The following is a 24,958-nucleotide window of genomic DNA, read 5'->3' on the forward strand; positions in this document are numbered from 1 at the left end:
ACATTTCCCCAGCCAAAACCAGCATGATATCCTACAAGACTCCTAACTCTATGAATTTGGAACAAGTTTGGCTTGAAACAGCACTGATTCCTGTATCCCCATGCTTTATTTTATTCACTGGATATCTCCTTTCCATCCTCAGAAACATTAGTTTCAGCAAATGCTTCCATTTCTTAAGTGGCACAAAATGTACCAAACTTATGTTCTCAGATCATTCTTCTTCATTTTTAGAAAAAAAAAAGACCTTTTTATTCAAATTAATGCCTAATTGTTAACGCTCACTAGTAATTTATAGTCTTTCAAAGACTTCAAGTTGACATAAAAAGTTAGGATAATATTATATCCCTCTAAAAAGCCCCATGAAGTAAAATGTAATTCAAAGGGTAGTTTTTTCTGGGTGAGTAAATTGCACATCTTTGAGATTTCTTTTGCCAATAATTCACATGAAGTGCTTTTGCATGCTTCTCCCACCTTCCACAACACCAAGATAAGCTTGGAAGGATAAAACACTATTGCAAATTCACAAAAATTTCATGTTCAATGAACACTAAACACTTGACTACCACCCACAAAAGCATAGAAAACATGGTCTTCTATCGCATAGCTCTGTTCTATATTTTTCAAGAGAAGTTCATTCTGTGCAAGCAGATAAGAGTGAGCTCCCTATCAAATCACACAATATTCTGTCAGTCTACTTGGTTTTTGTGGTCATAATCAGTGTCAAGATCTTTGTCTTTTCACCTGCAACAATTCAGTATTAAGCCTCTGATTTCATTTTCACATGCTATACTCCAGTGCTTCCATTGCACCCTATAGGGATATAACTGTGTTGGTTTTCAAGTGCTAAAAATAAAACAAACACATGTCAACCGAAGGACAAAGTTGAAAGGAAACATACTTTAATGTAACCAAAGAAGAATATATTTAGAATTTTGCTACTAAGCAAGGATGGAAATAAACATATCAACACATTGCTGTGTCTAACTGTGAAACCCACACCCTACTCAACTCTTTCTGCAGCATTTATTATATATGAAAATTGGATTCAGTCTATATTTCTCTCTTCTGAAGAGTGACTGTTAGTACTCTGTCACTGCTGTTGGCCACAAAGGGCTCCTGAACTGCGCTGTAAAGCACTTCCATCCTTTTAGGCAGTCAGTTTTTCTATCAATTAACAGTAATGTAACCATCTAAGGTGCATTTGGACAGTGGTGCACATTAAACTTCAATCTGGAATCCTTCCAAAACCAAACACAACCCAAAGTGGGAGGTGGCATGACACCCACTTCACTCCAGGAAGTGAAAAGTGATCCCTAAATCAGAATGTTTTCTTTTGTCTTTATTTCATTATTATTGCTAATTTGGTCTCTCTGTAATGCAGTACTGTTCCTCTGTCCCCAGAAATGAATGTTCATAAAAATCCCATGTGATTATATTTTTTAATATTGCCTTTGAAACAATGTGGATCTATATTTTAACATTATCAATTATTGGAACTTTAATTTTTAACAATGGGAAAACAAATAGTACAATTCTATACAGAAGTCTTCATTTTGGAGATCCTGTATTCTGATTAAAGCTGATATTGAAAGAGAGAACCATTATGTCTGCTTTACTTAACCCTTCAAAACACAAAGTCAAAAATTTATTCTAATGTTAGAGCTTGTTTCCCGGTAAACAAAATTAAGACAGATAAAAAGTGTTGGTAAATGAGTATAAATTAATGTGATAGAATTGTGAAACTATGGTGTACAGCTATATGAACACTGCAGAGGGAAGGCAAGGAGGAAAACTGGAAATGCTCTTAGCAAAATCTATTATTTAACCCCTACAGAACCTGTAGGTTTTTGCCTTCCCTGCCATAAGCAAGAGGATTCAGTAGACTAGGGCACTATGGAATCTCCTGGTGTGAAAGATTGGGGCTCCAAATGGTTGCAACCCTGGAAAAGGAAGATTTGCTCTAATGCCCACCAGGTTCCAAGGCTGACTCCTTCAGAATGTCACTTTTCTCATATATCCATTCAATTGAAAATTATTCTTTTACCCATCAGTGTAGTAGACGTCAACAAATTCCATTCTAAATTTAAAAATACATTAGTATTTAAAATATTAATGTTAAAAAGGTTCACTGGTTCTGGTAAACTTTCCAGGAAGCTCATGTCTGCAAAAGGAGCAGTTCCAAGTATCATTCTGGCAGGACTTTAGGTCAGCATTAATGAAGCTCTAAAGAGCTCCTCGAGCTTAATAAGGGCCATTTGACTTTCATCAGCAGGATTCAAATGGCCCCAGTTAACTTCTAGGTATGTAGAAAATAAAAATTAATCGAGGGCTAAGTGTTCTGAAGTTCATACGGGAAAAACAAAATTCAGTTAATGTGCTCCAATATGAATGCTGTGGTACTTGCAGTGAGATTTCTTAGCTTTGACAGTTTGTATGCACCTTTCCACATTGAATAACTCCCTCTTTTAGGCAAATCCAAACTATTCCTTTTCCACTCAGATCGTTGTAGAGTCACTGTGTCAACTGTGGATAATGGAAATACCTCATCAAAAAGAAGAAGACCAGCAAGCATTCATCTTTTTTGTGAGGGACTGATATGAGGCCTATCAAAAAAATTCAGTGTCTGTCGCTGTCGAGGCAGGACGGGAATGAGAAGACTGACCAGAAGGCTGCATGAGAGTGATACTCCGATTTATTCAAAATACACTGCTCTTTTATACAGAGCTTCGTGAAGACCAACTCCATTGGTCCTGAAGTGAAAACCACACACAGCATTGGTGCAAAGTGTTTGATGCGCAATGATAGAACTTAACTACAAACAATGCGAAAAACAAGAGAGATAAAGAATTATTTACATTCTTCTCCAGCTCTTTCCCAGGCTTTTTGCCTGGCTAGAAACTCTGTTTCTTTCTTTGACTGAATCTGAGTCCCACAAGTGTCTTCATGATTTAGGATTGCCCAAAAAGCCACAGCACTTCAAGGCAGTAATAAGACTTGGAATTTTCTGAAGATTTGTGGAAACATATAGAAGTGAGAAACTAGCATTGCTGGTTTCTACAAGATATCTTCACACTGATAAAATCGTGGCACAACATTTAAAAAACATTAGTTACTCATATCAAAAAGTTATCTTGTAACATGCTGCCATGCACATTTTATAAGACAGGAGCTTTCCAAAAGTAGATGCGGGGTAGCTTGGAAGATGTTATCCATTTCTCTATTTCAGACATTAAGGTCTCATTTCAATTTCTTGTTTCCTAAGGATTTACATACTTAGATTAATGTATTCTCAATTAGTATGAGACATCTGCAAGTAGCTAGTAAATGTAAAAATACTCCTTAACACAACATTAAAATATACGCAAGGAAAAAAATGGGGAAAAAAAAGCACAGAACATTATAAAATGTGGATGTTCAAGAAATTTGCCATATGTATCCTACAGAGACTTTTAAAATTTATAATAAATATCCACAGATGGAGATTCAAAATCAAGAAATCATACTTCAGTCATTCTTCATGTTGACAATTCAGAGTGAGCACATTCAGCACTCAACATCAGTCTGCCACATTTCACCTTCAAAATTCTATTTATGGCCTTCATAACCAACATACAGCATTAGAAACATCTTAGAGAAAAAATTAACTATACAGAAAACTGCAAGATGGCTTTGTGTCTAACTGCTTCTTGATCAATTAATCTCCTAGTTCTTCAGACTTGTCCACAACTAAATCTATGCTGCCAATTTATCACTATCACTTTTGGAAGATCATGGGAATAAATTTTATTTTGACTGCAAACCTGAGCTGCAGACTACTAAAATGACTGTTAGATTACTGGAATAATTACCTAATAGCTGCTGACAGGCTTGATCTCCTGGCCTCTTCTAACACTCCTAAAGTGCTGGGTAGATCCCTTTGGAAATATGTGGAATGTATCCAAACCATCAGAAATCTAGAATAGGGGCATTTTTCTAAAGAAAAAAAAAAATAAAACCTGACAACTATTTTTTATACTTCCTTGCATAATATGGAAAATACCTGCAGGAAAAAGTATATTTTGTCATTATAAAAGAAGTCACACATTCTGTAATAAATAGCTCATGTAGTTTTCTGAAGCTTTGTAACATTTTTCCTCCAGAGAATCTTACTTCAGAATTGATAGCTCCATATGTCATCACAGACATTATATTTAGTCACCACACAGGAAAACCCCTGACATAATACCTGCTTCTCTATTTTTGTTTGTTTGTTTGAACTATCATTAGTTGAAACAATAACATCTTATTTCTACTAAAAGCCCATTGCAGCACTTAAAACAGGGGTAAAAGCTTCTACAGATGCCAAGTCACTGTATATTTTGAGATATTCTGCAGTATTTGGGGGACAACCAATTCCCACAGAGAAAAGTACTTCTGATCATTCATGTGTGGAAAGAACCAGCATGATTTCTCTGAATATTATTTAGATAGGTACTAACGGTCTGGTTAATTAATGAGGGATTTAGACAGAAAAAAATACTGAACTAGGGGTGGGTGGGATGTATATGTTTGGTTGGTTTAGAGGGGTTTTAAGAAGGAATAAAATCTGATTTTGTTACTCAAACTGCAAATACATAAGAAAGGCTCAAAAGCGACCAATACCGAGACCTTAAGTCAGTTTCACAGAATTCAGCAGTACGTTCACATTCCAGCATCAATGCATTTCCCTTCTGCTTACAATTATGTGTGGTTTCAGAAGCAGAAATTCAAAAAGATCCCACAGATTACGGGCTTCCAGCTAAGCACGGAAAGCACAGGAAGATATTTGACTTGCATCTCCAGAGATTTAACTTGTTCTACATTTCAGACTCCACTGGGTACCACTGCCAAAAGACGGTCCCATTTTAACCTTAACCGGTTCTGAAGAGACCCGGCCGTACATGCGATACGACCCGCACAGACGATGGGATTCGCATGAAAAAACTGGGGGGAGAGGGGCGAGACGAGGAAACGAATACCTTTAATCCTGAAATGCCTCCCGGTGCCCTATTCCTCACACTGCGACACGCGCAGTCATCCTCCCTCCCTGCGCGAGGGCCGCCCGCTGCATTGGGGAAACTTCCCGAGGGGCCGCTGCTGCCGCACCTGCCGCGGCCCCGGGCGGACAGCGCTGCTCCGTGCGCCCCGGGGCACCGGAGAACCGCCGGGGCTGCCGGCGCTTCCCTGCGCTCCCGCCCCGCAGCATCGCCCCGAGCCGGCGCCAGATCCCGCTCCGGCAGCCCCGGTCGCCCCGCAGCCTCCCGGCCGAACGCGGCTTCCCTTCCCCTCTGGCGATGCTGAATCACGGCGGGCCGCCGCTCCGCCGCCTCTCTCCGGGGGTGGCAGCCTGTCCCCCGCCGCCGCAGGAGGAGGAGGAGGAGGAGGTGTCGCGCCCCGCCGGCCCCTCACCCTGACCTCACCTGCCGGGGCGCGGGCGGGCGGCTCTGCAGCGCTCCGGTGCTGGCGGGCGGCGCGTGCTGCGCCTCACGGGCGGCGCGATCCCGGGCGGGGCGATCCCGGGCGGCAGCATCCGCGCCGGGCACGGGCGGGAGGAGGAGCGGGAGGTTACGGCGGGGAGCCGGGACAAACCATTCCCTGCGAGGGGGCACTGCCGGCGGCCGGGCGACCGGGCGGGGCGGGGAGCGCGGGCCCTCCCACACAGGTACGTGCGAGGATTGCGCCCGAGGGGCGTCGGGCGGCGGCCGCGGAGCGGGGCGGGCGGCGCGGCGGCCGAGGGCAGCGCTGCCGGTCCGCCGGTGCCCCCCCCGCTCGCGGTGGAGCGGCCCGCTCTGTCTCGCCGCCCGAGGTCGCGAGCGGAGCCGGCGGCCACGCGGGCAGCGCCCGGGGCGGCCCGTGGCAGCCGGGAGGAGCGAGGCGGGCCGCGCCGCGCCGCGCCGCCCTCAGGGCTGGCTGCGGCCGTCTGCCTTCGGCCCCGCCGAGCCGCGGGACCCGGGGCCGGCTCCGGCTGCCGGGGAGCGCCTTAGGAGCCCTGCGAGCGCTCCCCGACCGCAGAGCCCCGCGGGCGGCCCGAGCGCGCTCGGCCGTGAGGCGCGGGGCCTCCCCGAGCGCTCGCGGGGCCGGGGCGCGTGGGGCCGGGGCGGGTGGAGGCGGCCGCGGGCCGGAGCCGCCGGCGCTTCCCCGCGCACAGCCCGGCACCTGCCCGAGCCGCGCATCCCTGCCCCCCGCCCGCGGCTCCAAACACGGTATTTTCCCCCTTCCCTTTTGGAACCGTAGCTAAATGTTTTCCTCCCGTGTGCACAACCGCTGTTTGCCACTCTGAACGAGCCATTTCGGGCTTTTCCTGAAATACTTCGCATCTTCACGTAAAGGCACGTGACCTGCTCAGATAAATGCCATAAAGATTGAAAAAATAGAGAAACGCTCGTGAAATACATTTTTTTTCTGGATTTTATCAGAAGAATAAAGAGTTTCACAAAAAAAGAATGCTTACAGAATAAATAATAAAACCCTAACTGAAATTTAGTCAATTATCTCAGTAGATTATGTAGTATCTTCTTCTGTGTTTATCAAGGTTAGGAGCCCAATTCACAAGCAGTGGAAGTCTCCATGGCATTTTATTTCATCTGCATTACGTTTGCCATGGAACTAGGTGTAATCTTTTATTGACTTCTGGTTTATTAATTAATGATCTTACTTAGTTCATACTGTTACATTCTTACATCACACATTCCTCACTACTACATACCTTTAAAATCAACTCCAGTCTAGTCTTTCCTGCACAATCTCTTGGCTAAAGTAAGGTCTTCCATGAGAATGTCTACAACTACCTCTTTAAGGCAGTTAGAAATAAATATATTCAGTGGGCTTAGTGTCAAGTTTTCTATTTCTTGGTCAGAAAGAACTGAAATATAGTTGATAATGTTAAATGAAACTGAAAATTTAATTGCAACTTGATCAGCATTAAGGTGGTGGTTTAACTCTATTTTAACATATTTTGAGGTAAGCTGATACTTTAATAGTAACAGATTGTGGGCTTCTTGCAAATGCTAAAATGATTGTTAAGAACAGAAAAGCACATGAAAAATCCTTTAGGAAATCCTAGAGAGTTATCAAACTGTTTTCTCATGTGTGGTATCAATTTGTAGCTTGTAAAGTTGAAGAATTTACTTTTTACTGACATGGTATTTTTCATTGGGTTGAATGACAGATTACATTGTGGTTTCTACTGATACACTGAAATAATGATTTATTTGCCATTAAAACCTTTGTTGGGCTTGTAAAAAAAAAATAAAAAGGCAGTGATATAATTTCTGGCCACAAACATTTAATCTGATAGAAGCGCCCATGCTTGTATAGGTGTTTGTAGGAACAGGTCTAAATTTTAGTGACAGAAAACCCATGCTAAAGCAATGGGATCTAAGCTCATCCCCATGTAGACAGTCATTATTCTCAGAGCTGTGCCAAAGCTGTGTTCAGGATGCTCCTGAGGAAAGGTTTGATTCTCCTTCCGTTAGTCATTTGGAATGCTGCCACTGAGTGCAGATGAAACCATTTACAAGGCTGAGATGCACTGCATGTTATCTCTGGGTCAGAGCTTGGGTTGGGCATACAGCAGCCCCTGCCTGCTTTGTTTTAGCGGTGTGTCCACATTCCACAGCCCAAACCAGGCCTCTCCACCCCAGCAATGTGCACACTTCTGCTGAGCAAAGTACATTACATTTGGGAAGAGGAGCAAACCACAAGCAAGAGATTGTGGTGATTTGTGATGAGAAATTGCACCCAGCTCTTGCTTTATGATTCACAGGCAAACCTGAAGTGTGGGAATAGAGTTGTGGCCTGCTTGGCTCCTGGTACCAATGGGCGCTGTTCTCAGCTGGGAAAGCACAACCCGGGACACATCTTCCCAGCGAAGGTCAGAGCCTCACAGCAGAAATGCTTTTTCTCCTCCCCATTCCTGGGAGGCAGGAGGCATTAATCTCTTCCTGAACGTGCTTTTAGTTGTTGTTTCCCAGAAGCAGATCAGATTTACTCTTTTTAATGCGATCTGCATTCTGAATCACTCTGAGAGTAAATGGTACTCGCTATCTTCATGTTGAAACATTAGAGCTAACAAAATGTAGTAAGGAACCAAAGCAGGGTATTACATACACAGATGCTTAATTAGGAGCATTAAATGGAGTTACATTTTTAATATTGAGCTAGTTTAAATATTGAATATTGATGCACTTGAGAGCAGATGTGCCTAGATAATTATTGTAAGTAGAAATAGTAATAAAAATACCTTTTTACATGTCATGAAGATTATCTTACGAATTTCAAAAATGAACAAACAAGAAAGACAGAAAGTACTTTCTTAGAAATCTACATATTTCTATGAATTTTCTTAGTTTTTTCCAATTTTTCCATGCAGAAGTTCAGATTCCTTTATGAATTTTAATTGTTACAGTTGAAGAGTGCTGAGGGCAATCAGATCAGCTCTATTTCGAGAGAAAGAATGATTTATTTGAACACAGTTCCTATTTCACCCCTCATGTTACTACAAACATATTCCCTGAATAATTATGAGCACTGTAATGCTGTATATGTAATCCATCTCCAAGCTGTTAAATACAATGTCCTCAAATTACAAAGAGGATAATTAAATTGTCTAAAGAACACTGGTATTTGAACAAAGTCACAAAACAGACTTGGAAATGCAGACCTATTTCTCCTGCTCACTCAACCACCAGCTTACAGAGCTGCAGTAGGATGCAGCCTGATGTGGTCCAGAAAACTCAAAGTTGCATTTTACCTCTGCTGTTGAAACAGGCTCTATCCTTGTGCAACTGTGAGTACTCGCAAATCCAAAGATCTTCAGAATATTAAATGTGACAATTGTGAAGTTCAAAAGCTTTAAAACAGAATCAGCATATAAATTTATAATAGGAATAATATCTATGCCTATTAGCTAATAGCTATAAATAGTGTGTTTTCTTGTTTGCATAGCACTCATCTTTACTAAGATGATATACTTACTATATATTTACTAAGTAGATAATTACACTTTTCTAAACAAGAACATTTTCCCACTTGCTATAAAGCTATGTCCAAACATAATCTGTGCTGTCATAAACCATCCATTTCCTAGTGTCAGCCTAAGAAACATTACCAATGAGGAAACGAGGTTCAGCTCAACTTCCATCCCTATACTTTATACTCCCTTAGGATTCTTGCTACAATACTTCTCAGGCCATACATAATTTTTGCTTAAAAAAGCAACACCCATTTCTTTTATAAGCCATCTGCTCAGCGTGTTAGCAAAATCCATGGAACAGCTTCCCAGCAGCACCAACACCTGCTAACAGGGGATGGTGTTTCAAGCAGATATTGCCAGCCTGTCACAGCTTCTTATCTCCTCTCTCTCTAATCTTCAGAGTACTGTCTGGGATTATCTCCTGGAAATCAAATGCCCAGCAAGATGGCTTGTTACTTTTTTATGTATCAGCAAACATGCACTTGATTGAGTTCATTAGTGCTGTAAACATCTTTTATTATACAGATCAATGTGATTTTACAAGCTGTAGCAGTATGATATTGACATAATGTAGCATTTCATATACAATAACTTTTTATAGTCCTCAACGCTCCAAACACACTCTGGGTGAAACTCAGTACTGATGAAAGCAGATACCATAACACCGAGGCTATCCACAGACTACAGGCAATTATCCTCAAGCTTAATGAGGTTCCTTTGGTTCAGGCATGATTTTGAACAGCTTTAAGATAGGAACACTTCTATTTTTAACCACACAAAATATTATTTTGGAGCATATGTATCTGTTTAGTAATCAAAGCTTGGAGGTTCTTCTTCAAATATCTTCAAGTTTCCATCTGCTGTCTGCCTCTGTGTAAGAAAGGAAGTCCCAGAATTTCAGCAGTTCTGAGAAACATTTGCTTTTGTCGAGCAGCTACGAAGAAAAAAATTATTCTACTGCATAAAGGCTTAGGATCAAATGAGGCATAAGTTGAAGGAAAGTGGAAACTTGTATTTGTTGGTCAACTAAGTTACTATGTTCATCCAAGAAATAAAACCAGTTTTTGTAAATATTCACAAAGTGGGGCAAGTTCATATAATGTTACTAAATACTTACACTGTTGCTGGCATGGAGGCCCAAGTAGAAAGAGGGGTATGAGCAGCTCCTTCTTTGCAGTTGGACATACTAATGAAATCATTATTTTAAGCAATATGGTCAAATATGAGAAAAGTGGGCGTGAGACTTCCACCCCAGCAAAGCTGTGCTTTTTCCCATGCATGTCCCTTCACAGTGTAAAAGTTCTCAGTGTCTGTTCAATCCTTACCTTACCAGGTATAAGTGGAAATTCATCCATACAGGTTTGTTGAAGTCAGTCTGAAGTGATTGGTCATTACTTTGATGTATTGTAATGTGACAGCAATTGGGTGTTATATTACTACCACCATAACCATTTTTAAGGTAATTGGTGTCTAAACTTTACGATTTAAAGAAGCTCTACATCTTTTGAAGATGTCGATTCAATTGACAGAAAAGTCTGTGTTTATTTACATTATTATGGTCTCCTTATGCTTTTTTAATTTAAGTTTTGCCTGGGAGGAAAAGAAATCATTTTACATAAGATGCTAGAATTTGTCTGGATAGGGTAATGTACGTTCTAAACAAAACTTTTATTCACTTAGCAATACCATATAAAAGAGTTACTCTCCCAATGTTCCTATCAGGTAAAAATGATGCATTTCTATTAAAGCAATAGATACAGATTCAAATGTATTCCAAGGCCACTGGCTCAGTGTGATCAGGCAATGAATTTGTGCCTATCAGATGAGTATATTGTCAAAAAACACCCAGGAGATAGTGATCTGGGATATGCAAAAGGTTGAGAAAAATCTGTTATCAGCATTTACCTGATTTACTTCACACTTTGTAAACCACTTGAAATATGACCTCTGGAGCCCCTGGCTGAAGGAAGTGCCCAACTCCACTCAGGTCCCATTGACATGCTCAATAGTTTAGAGATAACATTTAATAGATTAATAGATTATAATAGATATAGATTAGATAGATTATAATGGATAATAAAGATATAATAGATTATAGATAAGATTTAGCATATTTATAATTTATTCATATATGCCTTTCAATATTACTTGATATGAAGTAAGATTTTCAAACCCAGCCAAGAATCACATCCTAAGGCACTATCACAGTGACAAGGCAGATCCAAGGTCAGGCCAGGAAGTCAGTCAATAGACAAGGATGAGGTCCTGCAGCTACCAGGCAGATCCATAAGAAAACCAGGTATGAGTCCAAGCTGAGGAGCTGCCTGAGCCACAGCCACGTTGTGGCTGTACTGGGGATCAGCATCCTCCAGTGTAACTACAGCAAGAGCTGGGGACTCAGGGCCAACCTTAAATAGAGCTCCTGAGCCCATGGCTGTGGGGAGTCCCAGCTGAGGCTTCTCAGCATCTTTAACACGTGTTAGTGCCCTCAGTGCCCTGACAAAACAGAATTTAGAGGAACCTGGAATTTAATTTATTTATTTGATTTAATTTGAAATTCTGTAGTAGAGATTGTAGGACTTTTGCTTTTGTGTTATCTTTCCCAAGCAACTTTTTTACAGGATATCTCATATTAACTTAACCAAAATTTACTGAATAGGCATGTGAAATTTAATTCAGAGTGTAGAAGGAACTTCCCTGATCAGCAATAGAGTTTTGTTTGCCCTTTCAATCAAATATTACTAGCTAGTTACAACAGGAATTTCTGGTTCTAGAAGAGGTAAACAGTGTAAGGCTTAATTTGCAGGACAATTAAAAATACCCTGACATAGGTAACATTTACTACAGACAGAATAATATCTGTTTGCTCTTGTTTTGTGACATTTAGAGATTGAAAATTTCTCTCTATTGTGTAGTACTCACCAACAGGAGCTATTAACAAAGATTATAAAATAAACCGTGTGCAGTGAGGACTTCTGGAAGCACACTATGAGCTCATCTCACTGAGAGAATGCAAATTTCCATGCACAAAATAACTCATATGTCAAAACCTGTTTTATCCCTCTTTAAGATAATGAGTGGGATGCAAATGTAGAACAAATAGCACAATATTGACCTTCATGTCTCTAAAGCACAGTGCTTCTGTTAAAAATAAGAATTTTGCCAGAAATTATCCAGAGCAGATAGTGCCATATTACGGGTTTGCTACAATCCAAATCCCATCCTACTCCTATGTCAGACTAAAAGTCTGCTGCAATCCAGTGAGTAGAAGAGAAAGAACATGTCACATTTTATAAAAAGTGTAGTGGACTCAGCAGCTCCATGAAGATTTGATAAGATTTTACCACTTAAAGGTCCAGCCATAGTAACAGAGGGCAAAAATTGTCATTCAATTTAATTATTCTGCATTTTACCCTGTTTTGACTCAGGTATATTTTCTGATTACTTTGTTCTCATTTTAAAGACTATGTAGGATTTAAGATTGTGTGAATTTGGATTACATAAACAAGAATTGCTTTCTATTCCTTTTCCTCTTTCAGAAAAATGAAGGCAAGGATGACTTTCACAAGATTCAACCAAAAGTTCTAAATAACTTAATATTTTTGAGATCCAGGTAGCCTAATAAAGCTACTACTTCAGACTTTTTCATCATTTAATTGCAAACTCAAAGACTTTACATATGAAATTATATAAGTTTTTCATAGCTAAAGTTTAAGAGGAGTATTTTTATATTGAGTACAAATTATAGGGCTATCATGTTAACATAAACTAAATGGAGATTTTAATTTAAACATTAGAGATATAAAATGGAGTTAAAAGTTAATTACTTGTTCATCTATGACCAAGTTCCCCTGTCTATATATCTCCCATGGACAGCAATTGTTTTATGGACAGCAGGAAGGATATATAGGAATAATATAGTATTTTAAATCTGGAAAAGATGTAGTAATAACTTCATGTTACTGTTTTCAACAATTACATACAGCAGTAATAATAATAATAATTTTCTGAATCAACTTGTATTGAAACACTACCAGGAGAGGACACATTTTAAAACATTAGCTGGGGAAAAAAATGGGTTCTGAATTATCACAGACACTGAACTTTCTTGTTTTGGGGTTTTTTTGGGATTTTTTTTCCTAATTATTATTTATTCAGAAATCTGTGTAAGATAGAACCTGCTGTTTCATATCAGTAAGAAAAACTTTGAAATATTAATCAGCTGACAAATATTTGACCCCTCTATTTATCATGTTTAATGGCAAAACATATTGGAAATGGTAACTTTTTCCCCATTATTTGATTTTCACTAGTACTTTTAATTGCTTTCTAAAATGAAAATTTTTAAAAATGAAAAAAAATCATATTAACAAAAAATCATACTATCAAAAAAGGTGAGTTGTCACTTTTGTATAGTCAAAGTATTCTTTCTTAAATTCTTCTTTCATTACGTATAAATATTTAATCAGTAATTTTTATGACTGATTACAACAATAATAATCTTATGACAAATTATTTATGTCACAACAGAAAGCAATATAGAAAATAAGAAAAAAACCTGCTGCCAGAGAACATGTGTATTTTTTCCATATTTCACAAATTAAAGCAGACTATAAGAGCATGAAGCATTCAAAAAGAAACGTGCAAAACAAGTCTGTGCAAAAATCTATGTCTGCTCATATAGGTAAGGCTACACTGGATCAGTCTGTCCCCAGATGACCTCGTTTCTCCTCAAGGCCCCCAGTTTTCTGAAGACCACACATTGTTCCACTGATGTTTACAGGGCTTGTCCAGGCAACCAGATAAAACAGAGATGTAAAGGGGCCTGCCCTGTCTGTGCTGTGGGATCCAGGCTCACATCAAGGAAAGGAGCCCTGCCTGTGGGGAAACACAGCCTGGGGCAGGAGAATCCTCCAAATTGTAGCCAATCCTTTCCTGCAAATCCTTTCCTTTGCTTCTTGTAGCAAAGAAACAAAAGACTACTACAATTAGACTTTACACAGACATGGTGAGTTAGTTTTGATTCAGACTATGGATTGTAATTTTTTTACTATAATAGCTAATAATAACACAATTTGCATTTCCTTATGATTTCATTGGATTTTTATGTCCAAGCAGTAACAGTGGCGATATTATTGAGTGACTATGATTAATTATTTCAATTATGGTAGAAAACAGACCCCATTCAAAATTAGTCCCCCATTGTGATGCAGCTGTACAAACATATATTAAAAGAGTGTGTCTGGACCAGAAGTCTGCAAATTATTCCTCCCAGAGTCATCAGGGAAAAGACAGCAGCACACATGGAGCACACACAGGCAGGGATGAACCTGGACAGTGTATGTATTTTCAAGATTGTAACAAAATTACAGTTTCTCCTAATTAAAGCAACACTTTTTCTCTTCAAATGAGATAGGTTACCATTCCTGTTATCTTTCTTAAAAGACTATATTGCATATTTTCCTGTTGCATGAAGCAAGTTCTACAATTCTTCCAAAGTTATTTAATTTGTTCTCCTCTCTCCTGCACATATATGTACTCCAATTCTTCTGGCTTCCTTTTCTTCTCTCTATCATTTTCAAACATTCTCTTCTGTCCTGCAGCCCAGCCTTTCTCTTTCCTCCTTCCTTGAAATCCCAGCTGCCATGGAAATGCTGCTCTCCAACACCACTGAAACTTTCAGAAGCCTTTTACTTCTAACTGTATAACCCTCAAAGTTGTGGATGAAAAAGCCCTCTATAATTGGTAAGTATTGGTATTGCTTGTGTTATTAATATTTTCATGTTAAAGGATTCATATATAAACCATTTAGCTCCCCCTTCAAACAGACAATAAATTGAAAAAAATATTCCTTCTTTGTCATCCAGAGGGAAAATGAATTTTAACTGAAGGAGAGCAATTGCAACCAGGATTTAGCATTTCTAAGAAATTATAGGAATCAGTTATTTACCCAAGAATAATTTCTAACATGTCTTGTGTGCTTATTTAATATACTATCCTATGCTTACTTTGAGGAACAAAAATGGCCAATTATTCTCTTATCTCTTCAATAAATTGATGCAATGTTGTTGCAGAAATGAAAAAGAGGATGAAAGAGAAGTATATCCTTGAGATAGCTTATGAAGAGTAACAGGCACAAAACTAGAAAACACACCCAGGTCCACTGTTGCAGGTAACATCCTGATGTCACTGATGGCAAAATTTATTTTGAGTATGAAGAAATCAAGATTTCATTTGAGACTTCAGAAGAATAGTTTCTCATCAGCAATAGCTTTTATGGCCTTTGCCACTGCTGCTGTGTGCTCAGGGGATCAGAAATCTGGTTTGTCTTTTCAGTAATGATGAGGAAAGGCCCTGACTGATTTAAACATGCCTTCATTTTTATTCAACACTATCAGTGAAAATTAATATCTAATGTACCAAATATTTGGAGGAGGCAAGGGATGCCAAACACCACCAAACTGCAGCTGAATTCCATTGGTTTTATGAACTCTTACAAAATAACAGTTCTGGTAGTAAATCTGCAGTACAGTGAAGGGAAAGACCAAGTAAATGGAATAGGGTGGCAAACAAAACAAACGGAGGCCAAAAGCGATAGGAAAGAGGGAAAAGCAAAGTGTGAAACTAAAGGCATATAAAGCCTTTGGAGGATAGAAAAGAACATTGTTTGGGGAAGAATGGAAATATAATTTATTTTAGCAGTATAAAAAAATTAAAACTAGGAGGGACAAAAAATATCTGATTAAATCACAGAATAACTTTTACTGTGATAAAGTAGATGGAAGAAAAGATTTCTGAGGAGAAATATCAAAGGATAAGCTTTGATATCTAGCTACTTCAAGTGATCTACACATATAATGCCATCACCCCTGAGTTAAAATGTTGCACCTGAGCATAAGAAATAAATGCAGATGTTATCCTCAAGACAATCAAATTTCTATACATCCTCTGTTAGAGACCTTGATTGATTCATTTAACTGAAATTATTTGAAAGGAATTACAGCATTGGAAATGAGAAATGCTTGAGGATAATTTTTATATGTAGACACTTAGTGGCTAATATATTAATTGGGGATGCATCTGCTCTTTGCACAAAAAGAATGGAGTTCTCTTCTTGTAAATGTGATGGTTAAAATCATAATACTTAATACCAATTTAAAAGCCCTGTCTGTCGCATTCATGTGCAAAAACTGTACTGCACATGATTACCATCTTTTTAAATGGATTTATAAAATAAAAGCTTCACTCGAAGCATTAAATTTATTTCAGATATTATTAAAAAATTACCTCTATATTTCAGTTGTGAAACTGAGTTTAGAGAAATCTGGCTTGGACTAAATGCAAATAGAAGTCAAAGTTCTCTGTTTCGTGAGATTAAAACAATGCTTGAAAATACTCAACTTCTCTTTCTTGGTGAATCAGCCATACATCTACCAAATATACAGAACATCTACTGATATCAAAGTATAGTCTGACAATGGCTTCTCAGGCTCTGGAGTTGAGGGGAAAAAACTTTTACATTGACATTTGCATTACAGCTACTTGAAATAACCACTTCTTCTTTGTGCTAACGAGAATTAATAAGTTCTTCTTGGCATGCACTGTAGATATTTCTCCTTTTAGCTTTGTGAGTCAACGACAAACAAAAAGAAATCCAAAAATAGTAAATAAATTCTTAATCTGGTTTTTGGCTGCTTTTTTTTTGTTTTTTATATGGAAAGTGGCTTTTACTCTTTTTTTCTTGCATGGATTTTTTAAATAAATTCACCCCTATGAATATGATACTATTATTGGTTTTGCTTATTATTTCTTCTAATGAAAGGCTACTGGTCTAATATTCTTTTAACAGTTCAGCTTCTTGGCTTCTAAATGTAAGGAAAAAGCACTGCAGACAGCTGACTGAAGAACATCTGCTGAAACCCTCTGAGCCTGGAATGACCACTCATCCATGGCACTAGCAATATAAAAAAAAAATTAAAATAAAGACACTGAGAAGAAATTAAAGCATTTAAAGGCTCAAACTCTGGAAGTAGCAGAAACTACTGGAAAAGAAGGCAAGAACACTTCAGTGTACATCTGGAAACAGTAAGTTTTATTTAAAAGCAAGTCTATCAGAAGGAGGTTTTCCTTCTGAAAATAGCAAGTGCTGATGCATTTGGCATATTTAACACTCCTCAGCAATCCAAGAAAAGGAGGATATTCATGAAGCTGCTACAAAAAAATGAGGAGTATTACATTCTAAATAAAAATGAAGCATATTTAAGTTATATGCTTTGGTCCTGAATGTTTAAAAGTGTATTTTACTTTATAAGATTGTGATGACAAGGTTCTAAGATTATATTTACTATATAAGATTGGAGCTCTAGAAGTGTACAATAAAGTGTGGCCTAACCCAGCCATAGGGTAATATCTATTGAAGATTTGTAGATTGAAAAAAAAAAAAAATTTAAAACCCATCCAATTTTAAAAAACCACTGGTTTTCAACAGAAAGTGGAGCAAATAATACAGAAATAGACTCATGGGAGAAGCAGATTCCAGATGAGGCAATTTAGAATCTGCCAAAAACTAGTACTTGAATAAGTGTTGGACTGGACTGTACTTGTTGGACTGGGCAGTTTGGAACCAAGAGCTGAAAATACCATCAGACAAAGATATCAGAGGCAGAAAAACACCCAGAGCTGGAATTCCTGAGCAAGGAAAAATAACACAAAGAAAGCAGATGGAAGACACTGAACATTAAGCAAAATCTTGTGTTTATTTGTCTTCAGGTGCCAGAGGTCTGAACCATAAGAAACTGCATGTTGCTGCCTTGGATGATTGTTTTCTGTAGAATAAAAACGCAGCAAAAGATGACATATGTAGAAGAAATAAGAACATAAGAACAATTGGGACATATTACATTAGGCATATATGCACAGCTGCTAGTATTTCTAGGAACTGTGCTGTAACTCTGAGATAAAAACAGCAGGTTGTAGAAATGTAAAGGTGTAAAAATACAGGTTTATGAAAGTGATTTTTTTTTCTATTTAAAAAATAGAAAATTTTTTTAATTTCTAGGTGCTTCTAGAAATTAAAAAAAAAAGGAAAACCATCTTAGACTTCCTTATTTTCAGCTTTCTTATTTTAGATGGCACAACTAAAGATATTACAGCAGAAGAGCTGATTATGCATTAAGAACTTTTTTAGGTAGACTTCTTTAACCAATATAGTAATATGTGACAGAGGGACACAATTTACAGGACATACATCTGAGCAGAATACAGTGAAGCCTAGATTTATATGTAAGACTACCCTCATTATTCCTCACTTACTGGGTGCAGAGTAAGTAGGAAAGCTTGCTGAACTCTTTGAACTTTCCCAGCTAGAATTAAAATGTCTTTCAGATTACCTAGCATATTTCACTTCCAAAGTGAGTTATGCTAAACTGAATTAAGGTCATTCTTAATTCTGAGGAAAAATAGATACTGAGGCATTTAATATAGCTTAGTCTACTTTAAATTAACAGTTGTAATTAACTTGAAGATCTCTGTAGTAAAGACCTAAAAAGATAAATTTAAAACACCACTGTTTTTGTTTTTTGTTTTTAATCTTCTTAATTCTGTAGAAGGTGATTCAGAGTCTTAATATACAGTAAGAACAAACGGTATAATATTGATCACCACTCAGTTATGGTAAACATGCAAGTAACTAAGTAAACTACCCTGAAAGTTGCTTACTATATAGTTTTTTAAACAGCTATGCATTTTTTAATAACTTTGACTATACAAGTAGTATTTCTATTCAAATCTGTGAGAGTAAAAAAGAATCAAATATCAGACAAGTATACCATCAGCTCTGACTTACGTTTCATTCCTGCTATAGTTCATGTGCAGCAGTACAAATATGTTGCTACAGTATTACAAATACAAGAAAAAAGAAGTTACTTTTTTTCTTTGCTTTCCTCTACTCAATATGTACAAAATCAACTTATACAGAATAATCTGCATAACAATTATAAGCAACTGTAAAAAGTGCTGCTTGGCTGATAGCAAGAGACTACACCCACTGCCAAATGATCATAAGAGATAAGGGCCAAGAACTGTGCAGCTGGACTTGCCCATTTAGGCAGTCTGTAGCTTATCTCTGAAAAAAACATGTCTGTTCTACAGGACATTGACCTCAACACAGAACCTGTCACCTCCTGTGATGAATTAATATGTAGCCACTATCCATAAAAAAATTGATCAAATACTCTCTTGTAGGGGGTAATACTGACAGCAAAAGCATAGAACCTGTTTAGTTAAATTAAGTCTAAAACATCAGGGAAAAACCCCACCTTGCAGCTTTATGGCTCTTGAGAGGCTTGTGGTGAACTGTAGTTAAAAATCAATAAGGGAATATATAAACTCTTTTCTTCTATGTTTAGATGGGGGTTTTTTGACCAGTGGCTATTTTAGGAAATATTTGGGAAACATCTAATGCCAAGAAAGAAATGGTGGCATAGGTGGTGTAAAGTTGTGTATTGGCTGCTGGTGTAAATTTCCTTTGGAGCTTTTTGCTTTAAGTCTGCTGCCTAGTCACACTGAAGGGAGCCCAAGTTGCCCTTAGTTAAGACTCCTTCCAAACAAAAATGTCCCTCAAAATTCTAACATCCATGGTGTGCCAAACACTTCCCTGAAGCTCCAGATTCCTTTTGGATTCACAATTGAAGAGCATCAAAGAACATTTTTCAGGACATCTGGCAGAGCAAGTTCTCAGCCAATTGCTTTAGTTTCATTGTGGATTCAGGGGCTGGCAATCTCAGATATTGTAGAAACATGATGTAAGTCCTTTCACTTCTCTCTGAGGGGGCGGGTCCTCAACTGGAATGAATTTGGCATCAGTGGATTAAGCCTTCCCTGCAGAAGGATGTAGTTTATTGCTGTCTGTATAGCTAGTATAGGGAGCAGGGGAAATTGCTGTACTCCTGCTTTCATCCTTTCCCTTAGCACATCTACATGACATAATTGATATATTCTTGGCAGGTCTGAAATTATGCTGCAGTGATGAATATTCCTGTTTCTGGGTCAGAAGCTGTAAAATTTGGAAAATATCTTCCATATTCACAAAGAAATACATATGCTTCTTGGCACGTTAGCAACCTGCTAGAAAAACATCCCACACTGGCAGAACAGGGGTTAGCTGAGAGCAGGAAATGTGCCAGTAGCCTGGAACAACCCAAAAGGAAACAAGGAGTTAAATGCCAAATATATCACTCTGTTTAGGAGAGAGAAGGAGGCTGCCAGGGGCATTCAAAGATGCAGGAATGTGGGATTTTGGGAAGAGCAGTCTAATTTGGTATTCAAACCCCGCTGTTTACAGGCACTGCTGCAATGGTAAGGCAGGCTGGCCACAGAAAGAGAACCCCAACTAAGACAGGTACATGCTCATAAGGCAAGCAGAGCCTACACCCTCAGGCTAAGGATGATCAGTATGGATGGGCTGAACCATCAGTCTGTGTATGCCAACCCCTTGCAATGCAGGCACACCTCAAATTCGAGAGAATAAAATGAAGATGCGTAATGATTTAAATTTAGTGACTTGTTTCAAATGTGGATTGAAAACAACTGCTGTGGTTGCTACAGAAATGCCATTATCTTATCTAGAAATCAGAATGATTATGAAGTGAAAGGATATGTGGCTCCAGGAGTATTTACTATATGAACAGGTGATTTCTGCTAAAAACACTTGAGAGTCCTTAACCTAGAAGAAATTTATGGGTTTTTGTCCTGCAATGACCCTCTCATTTTTAGTTCTATGTAGGATAGAATATGTGAGTTTCATGAGGGAACTATACATCTGATACAGAGCTTTAGGCTTTATCAGAGTGAAGGATTGGTCTTGCTAGGATATTCCTAACTGATACTTCCCAACAAATATTTAAAAAATAGATGAAAACCTGCTGAGAGCCTTGAAACAACATCGTCAAATCCATACAGTTCTAAATCTGCTGAGTTGACTTTCTTAGAGTATATTTTTTTAACTCTCGTATAGATCAGCAAAACAAATTTTAATTTTCAGATTGGGCCTTTAGTGAAATATATTAACATACACAAACAGAACATTTTTCATATTTGCATTACTTTATTTTTTAACCAATTGTGTTGAAAGAAAGAAGGCAAGCTACTTGTAAATAAGCAGTTGATATGAGGCATTTCAGCATAGAAGGACATTTCAGCATTCTTATATAATTTTATATAAGAAAATTAAGGAAACTAAAGATTAGGGCTGGAATAAGAGTTGACAGTCTGAATACTAAGTGATTGTATACACATAATATCTAAAATCATTAGTATGTTTTGCAATTAATCAACGACTATTAACTTGTTAATGTAGCATAATATGTGTGAGCAGTGAGAATGTGAATATAAACATCCAGCCCTAACTCCTTATTTCTGTTATCTTTGCCTACATGTGTAATGCTAGAACCATGGATGTGGTTAATTTAATATTTCACAGCACTGCTGAATTACATTTATTAGGTTTCTGATAAAGAGAGTGTTTGGGTAAAAACATTTATGCAAATCCATCAGTGCTGCAGGTGCATTAAGAGCATGTGGTTATTTGAGAACCAGTGTCATTGCATTGGGGCACACACACACACACACATATACATATATATATGGTCTGGACATGTATATGTAGGATTTTGCTGCAGAACATGCAATGACCAGCTGATCCTTGTCCACCAAGACCCAAAGGGCAGTAATGTCTATTGGACCTTGGTGGATTCCCACATATGCAACCTTTGCAGCATAATTTGCTAGCAAAGGGATGAGCTGTAATGCCAGGAGTATGCTAAAGATGCTGCAGCAAATCTCATTTGTTAGCGATGCCACTGCTGTCTTCTCAAGGATATCAAAATGCCTGTCAGCACCTGGATGAAAATCAGCTGACTCAGACTCAATCTGGCCAAAATGAAAATTATGATGGCTGGAAAAGGGAAAACATTTAAAACTGGGATAAGATCTTTACCTGAGACATAATTTTCAGGTATTTATTTAAATACTACACACCTCAGAGTTCTATTGTTTGTCATTGTTTGAATGGTTGAGATGACAGATGGCAAAAGTACCTTCCCCTTTTGCCATGCTTAAGTGCTCCTGGTGCAGATCTGGTCATTGCAGTCTACACGCCATTCCTCAGCAGAGTGAATTACTGTTAACTCGCTGAGCCTCTTTTTTAGTGCATAAAGAATGTATAGATTCCAGCTTTGGCAAAATGAAACAGCTCTCTTCAATAGTAGCTGCTTCACTGCCCTCAATGTTTGGCAGGTTATTTCCTCATGATGTTTGAGTCTTGTTTCTGTCTTCAAAACAACAGAGACCTGGCTTCTTCAGAGACAACTTCTTTAATCATAGAAACATAGGTACTCCCCTGAAGTAAGCAGTATCCCACACATCAGGATAATGCAAGGATAATGCAAGTCCCTTAAATGAAAAGTTAATTGATCAAACCACAACCTACAAAACATCAAGATAATTCAGGTAGGTGCTCCCAAAACTTTGCAGCCATATAATCCAGGCAATTTATACAACTGTCAAGGTAGACCGCACACTGGCTAGATCTGGCCAGTGTTCCCATACACTGCACTCCACTGCACAGGGTGAGAAAACTGGAAATTTCCTAGAAGTATCTACTTCAGTGTGCATTAGTGTATGTGTATAAAATCCTGAATTGTAATAAGGTAGTTCAGTATTAGGCTGTGGCAGCATGTGCTTCACCAGCAAGCAGCCCACGGTGCTGTGAGAGGATTTTGATAACCCCAGTGAAGGATGGTAGCCAGAAAAAACCCTGCAGCCTTGGAGAAAGAATGCTGCTATGGGTATCACATACATTGTCCTGGCAGAATATATGCAGTTTGTGATCCATAAGATTAGCACTTCGCTCCACTCTCTCCACTTTAAAGCACATAAAATAGAGCCTTTTTTTGATAAGCATTTCCTTCCAGAGCTAAAACACTTAAAGCATTTCACATGATAAATATATAAAGAGAGCTATCATCAACTTGAAAGTCACAATACCACTTGAAAATGTGTAGCTGTAGCTATTTATGATGGGTGGCAGCAAAAGGGGGGGAGGAAAAAAAAAAAAATCCTCTTTCCTGGCAGCCCGCTTACTTTCAATGTTTTTTTTTTTTTTTCCTATAGTCTGGTGAGCCGTGTAAAAACAGCCACTGAACAGGCGGCAAGTGCGAGTTTCCTGCCGCCGGCCGCCGGGGTGCAGGCCCGGGCGCGTGTCCTCGGGATGCTCAGGGGCGCGGGGCGGGCGCAGCCGCAGGGCCGCGGCCTCCGGGGTCACCTTGGGCAGAGCGGCCTCGCCCCCGCTGCGGCCGCTGCCCCGCGGGCGGGCGGGCCGGGCCTGCCCTGCGGCGGCGGGGGCGCTCCGGGGCCGCCGCCCGCCAGGCCGGGAATGCGGAGGATGCCGAGACCCCGCGGGCGACGGCCTCGGGCACCCGCCGCCCCCGGCACCCCGAGCCGCTGCCGGGCGCGGGGCACCGCCCGGGGCTCCCGCAGCCCCTGCCCCGGGCCAGCCCCCGCCCGAGGCGGCGGCAGCGGCCCGGCCGTGGTCGGCTGCGCCCCCGCGGGCGGCGCAGCGGGAGGAGGCGCCGCCCCGGCCGTCATTTCCGCCGAGTGCGGGGCGGGGGAGGGGGCAGAGCGCTCGCCTCCTCCTCCGCGGCGGCCGGAGACACAGAGACCCAGAGCGGGGCCAGGGCAGCTCCGCCGCCGCTGCCGCCGCCGCGCTCGCGGGCCGCGCCGCCCCGCCAGCCGAGCCCGGCCCGGCCCCCGCCCGGCATCCCTCCCGCCCCCCGCCCCGGCCCGGCCATGGGGAACGCAGCCACCGCCAAGAAGGGCAACGAGATCGAGAGCGGTGAGTGAGGGGGACGCGCCGCCGCCGCCTCCGCCCGACTCCGCTCCCGGAGGAGGGCTCGGGGCCGGGCCTGGCGCGCCCGCCCCGCGTCGCCGCCGCCGCAGGCCCCGCGGCCTCGGGCCGAGCCCCCCGCCCCTACAGGCCCGGCTGCGGCCTGCGCGGCGCCGCGGGGACTCGGCCCGACCCCGGCCCCGCCGCGGGGCTCGGCGGCTCTCGAGAAGCAGCGGGACAAACCCGCCCTCCGCCGCCGGGCCGAGGCCGCCGCCGGGCCGCGCGTGCGGCTGTCCCGCAGCAGGTGTCCGTCCCCGGTGGAGGAGGAGCCGGCGGCGGGGCCGCGGTGTCGGCGGGCAGGTGTCGGCGCCTCCGCCAGCCTTCATCCTCGCCCCGGCCCGCTCGCTTTCCCCACCCCCGAACACACCCTGCCGGCGGGGGAGGCCGCCCGCCCGCCGCGCTCCGTCTGCGGCGGGAGGGTTTTCATCCCGCTGCGGGGAATGTAGGTCAGAAACTCCTGTGCTCGCCCGGATCGTGCAGCCCCGGTGACCCCGCGGCCGTGCCCGCGCCCCGCGGCGCAGCCCCGGCCCCGCGGCGTGTTTACATCGCTCGGGAGCGCGCTGGCAGAGCCCTCGGCACGGCACGGCGGTGCTCTCCTGAGCCCTGAGTAAAATGGAAGACAAAAGCATTGATCTGAGCTCGTCATGGCAGGGAGCTTTCTGCTGGTGTTTCTGTTCGTTTGTTTGCTTTGTTTTTGTTGTTTTGTTAGCGTTTTTTCCCCCTCTGAGTATTTCAGCACAACTTTAAACAATATAAAGCCGATTCATTTGTTAGGAAGAAAACCCTAGACTTTTTTTTTTTTTGTATGTTGACTTACTTCCTTTCTAGTGAAAAACTTTGGGTATGTTTGTGATGCATAAGAGTAAAGACAAGATGTATTGAGGAGGCAGTTGTGCAAGCTCAGTGTTGTGACAACAATACCCTTTGTTACTGGAAAATCCTAGGGCATTAAAATGGAAATAACTTTAAACGTTGAAGTTGGCGGATTATGGGCTTGGTTTTGGGTTTTTTTGTTGTTGTGGTGG

The 24,958-nt window shown here is 40.8% G+C and overlaps 3 protein-coding genes across 8 annotated transcripts in view; 2 read left to right on the plus strand and 1 right to left on the minus strand.

Annotated features, from left to right (window-relative positions):
- The window catches only part of TTLL7 (tubulin tyrosine ligase like 7), a 64,493-nt gene extending 58,916 nt beyond the window's left edge, over positions 1-5,577 (minus strand). For 4 of the 6 annotated variants that reach the window (XR_001123030.5, XM_030279062.4, XM_012575240.5 and 1 more), the window contains exon 1: positions 5,439-5,577. The gene's annotated coding sequence lies outside the window, so the exon portion shown is untranslated. Of the gene's footprint in view, positions 1-3,848; positions 3,973-4,997; positions 5,385-5,438 lie in introns of those variants that run through there. The other 2 variants (XM_072933053.1, XM_030279061.4) reach the window with 2 other exon arrangements.
- On the plus strand, positions 4,920-16,972 carry LOC140684648 (uncharacterized). Its single transcript, XM_072932974.1, has 5 exons — positions 4,920-4,951; positions 5,053-5,680; positions 7,784-7,891; positions 14,596-14,737; positions 16,842-16,972. The coding sequence occupies exons 1-4, from the start codon at positions 4,920-4,922 to the stop codon at positions 14,698-14,700; spliced, it is 873 nt and encodes a 290-aa protein (XP_072789075.1). The 3' UTR covers positions 14,701-14,737; positions 16,842-16,972.
- Positions 16,973-23,261: 6,289 nt separating this feature from the next.
- Positions 23,262-24,958, plus strand: part of PRKACB (protein kinase cAMP-activated catalytic subunit beta) — a 67,758-nt gene continuing 66,061 nt past the window's right edge. Inside the window, exon 1 of the mRNA XM_030279067.4 lies at positions 23,262-23,882. Within this exon, the coding sequence (XP_030134927.1) occupies positions 23,837-23,882 (46 nt within the window). The 5' untranslated portion in view covers positions 23,262-23,836. The remainder of the gene's footprint in view (positions 23,883-24,958) is intronic.

This window comes from Taeniopygia guttata, chromosome 8, assembly GCF_048771995.1.
Source record: "Taeniopygia guttata chromosome 8, bTaeGut7.mat, whole genome shotgun sequence".
NCBI lineage: Eukaryota > Metazoa > Chordata > Aves > Passeriformes > Estrildidae > Taeniopygia > Taeniopygia guttata.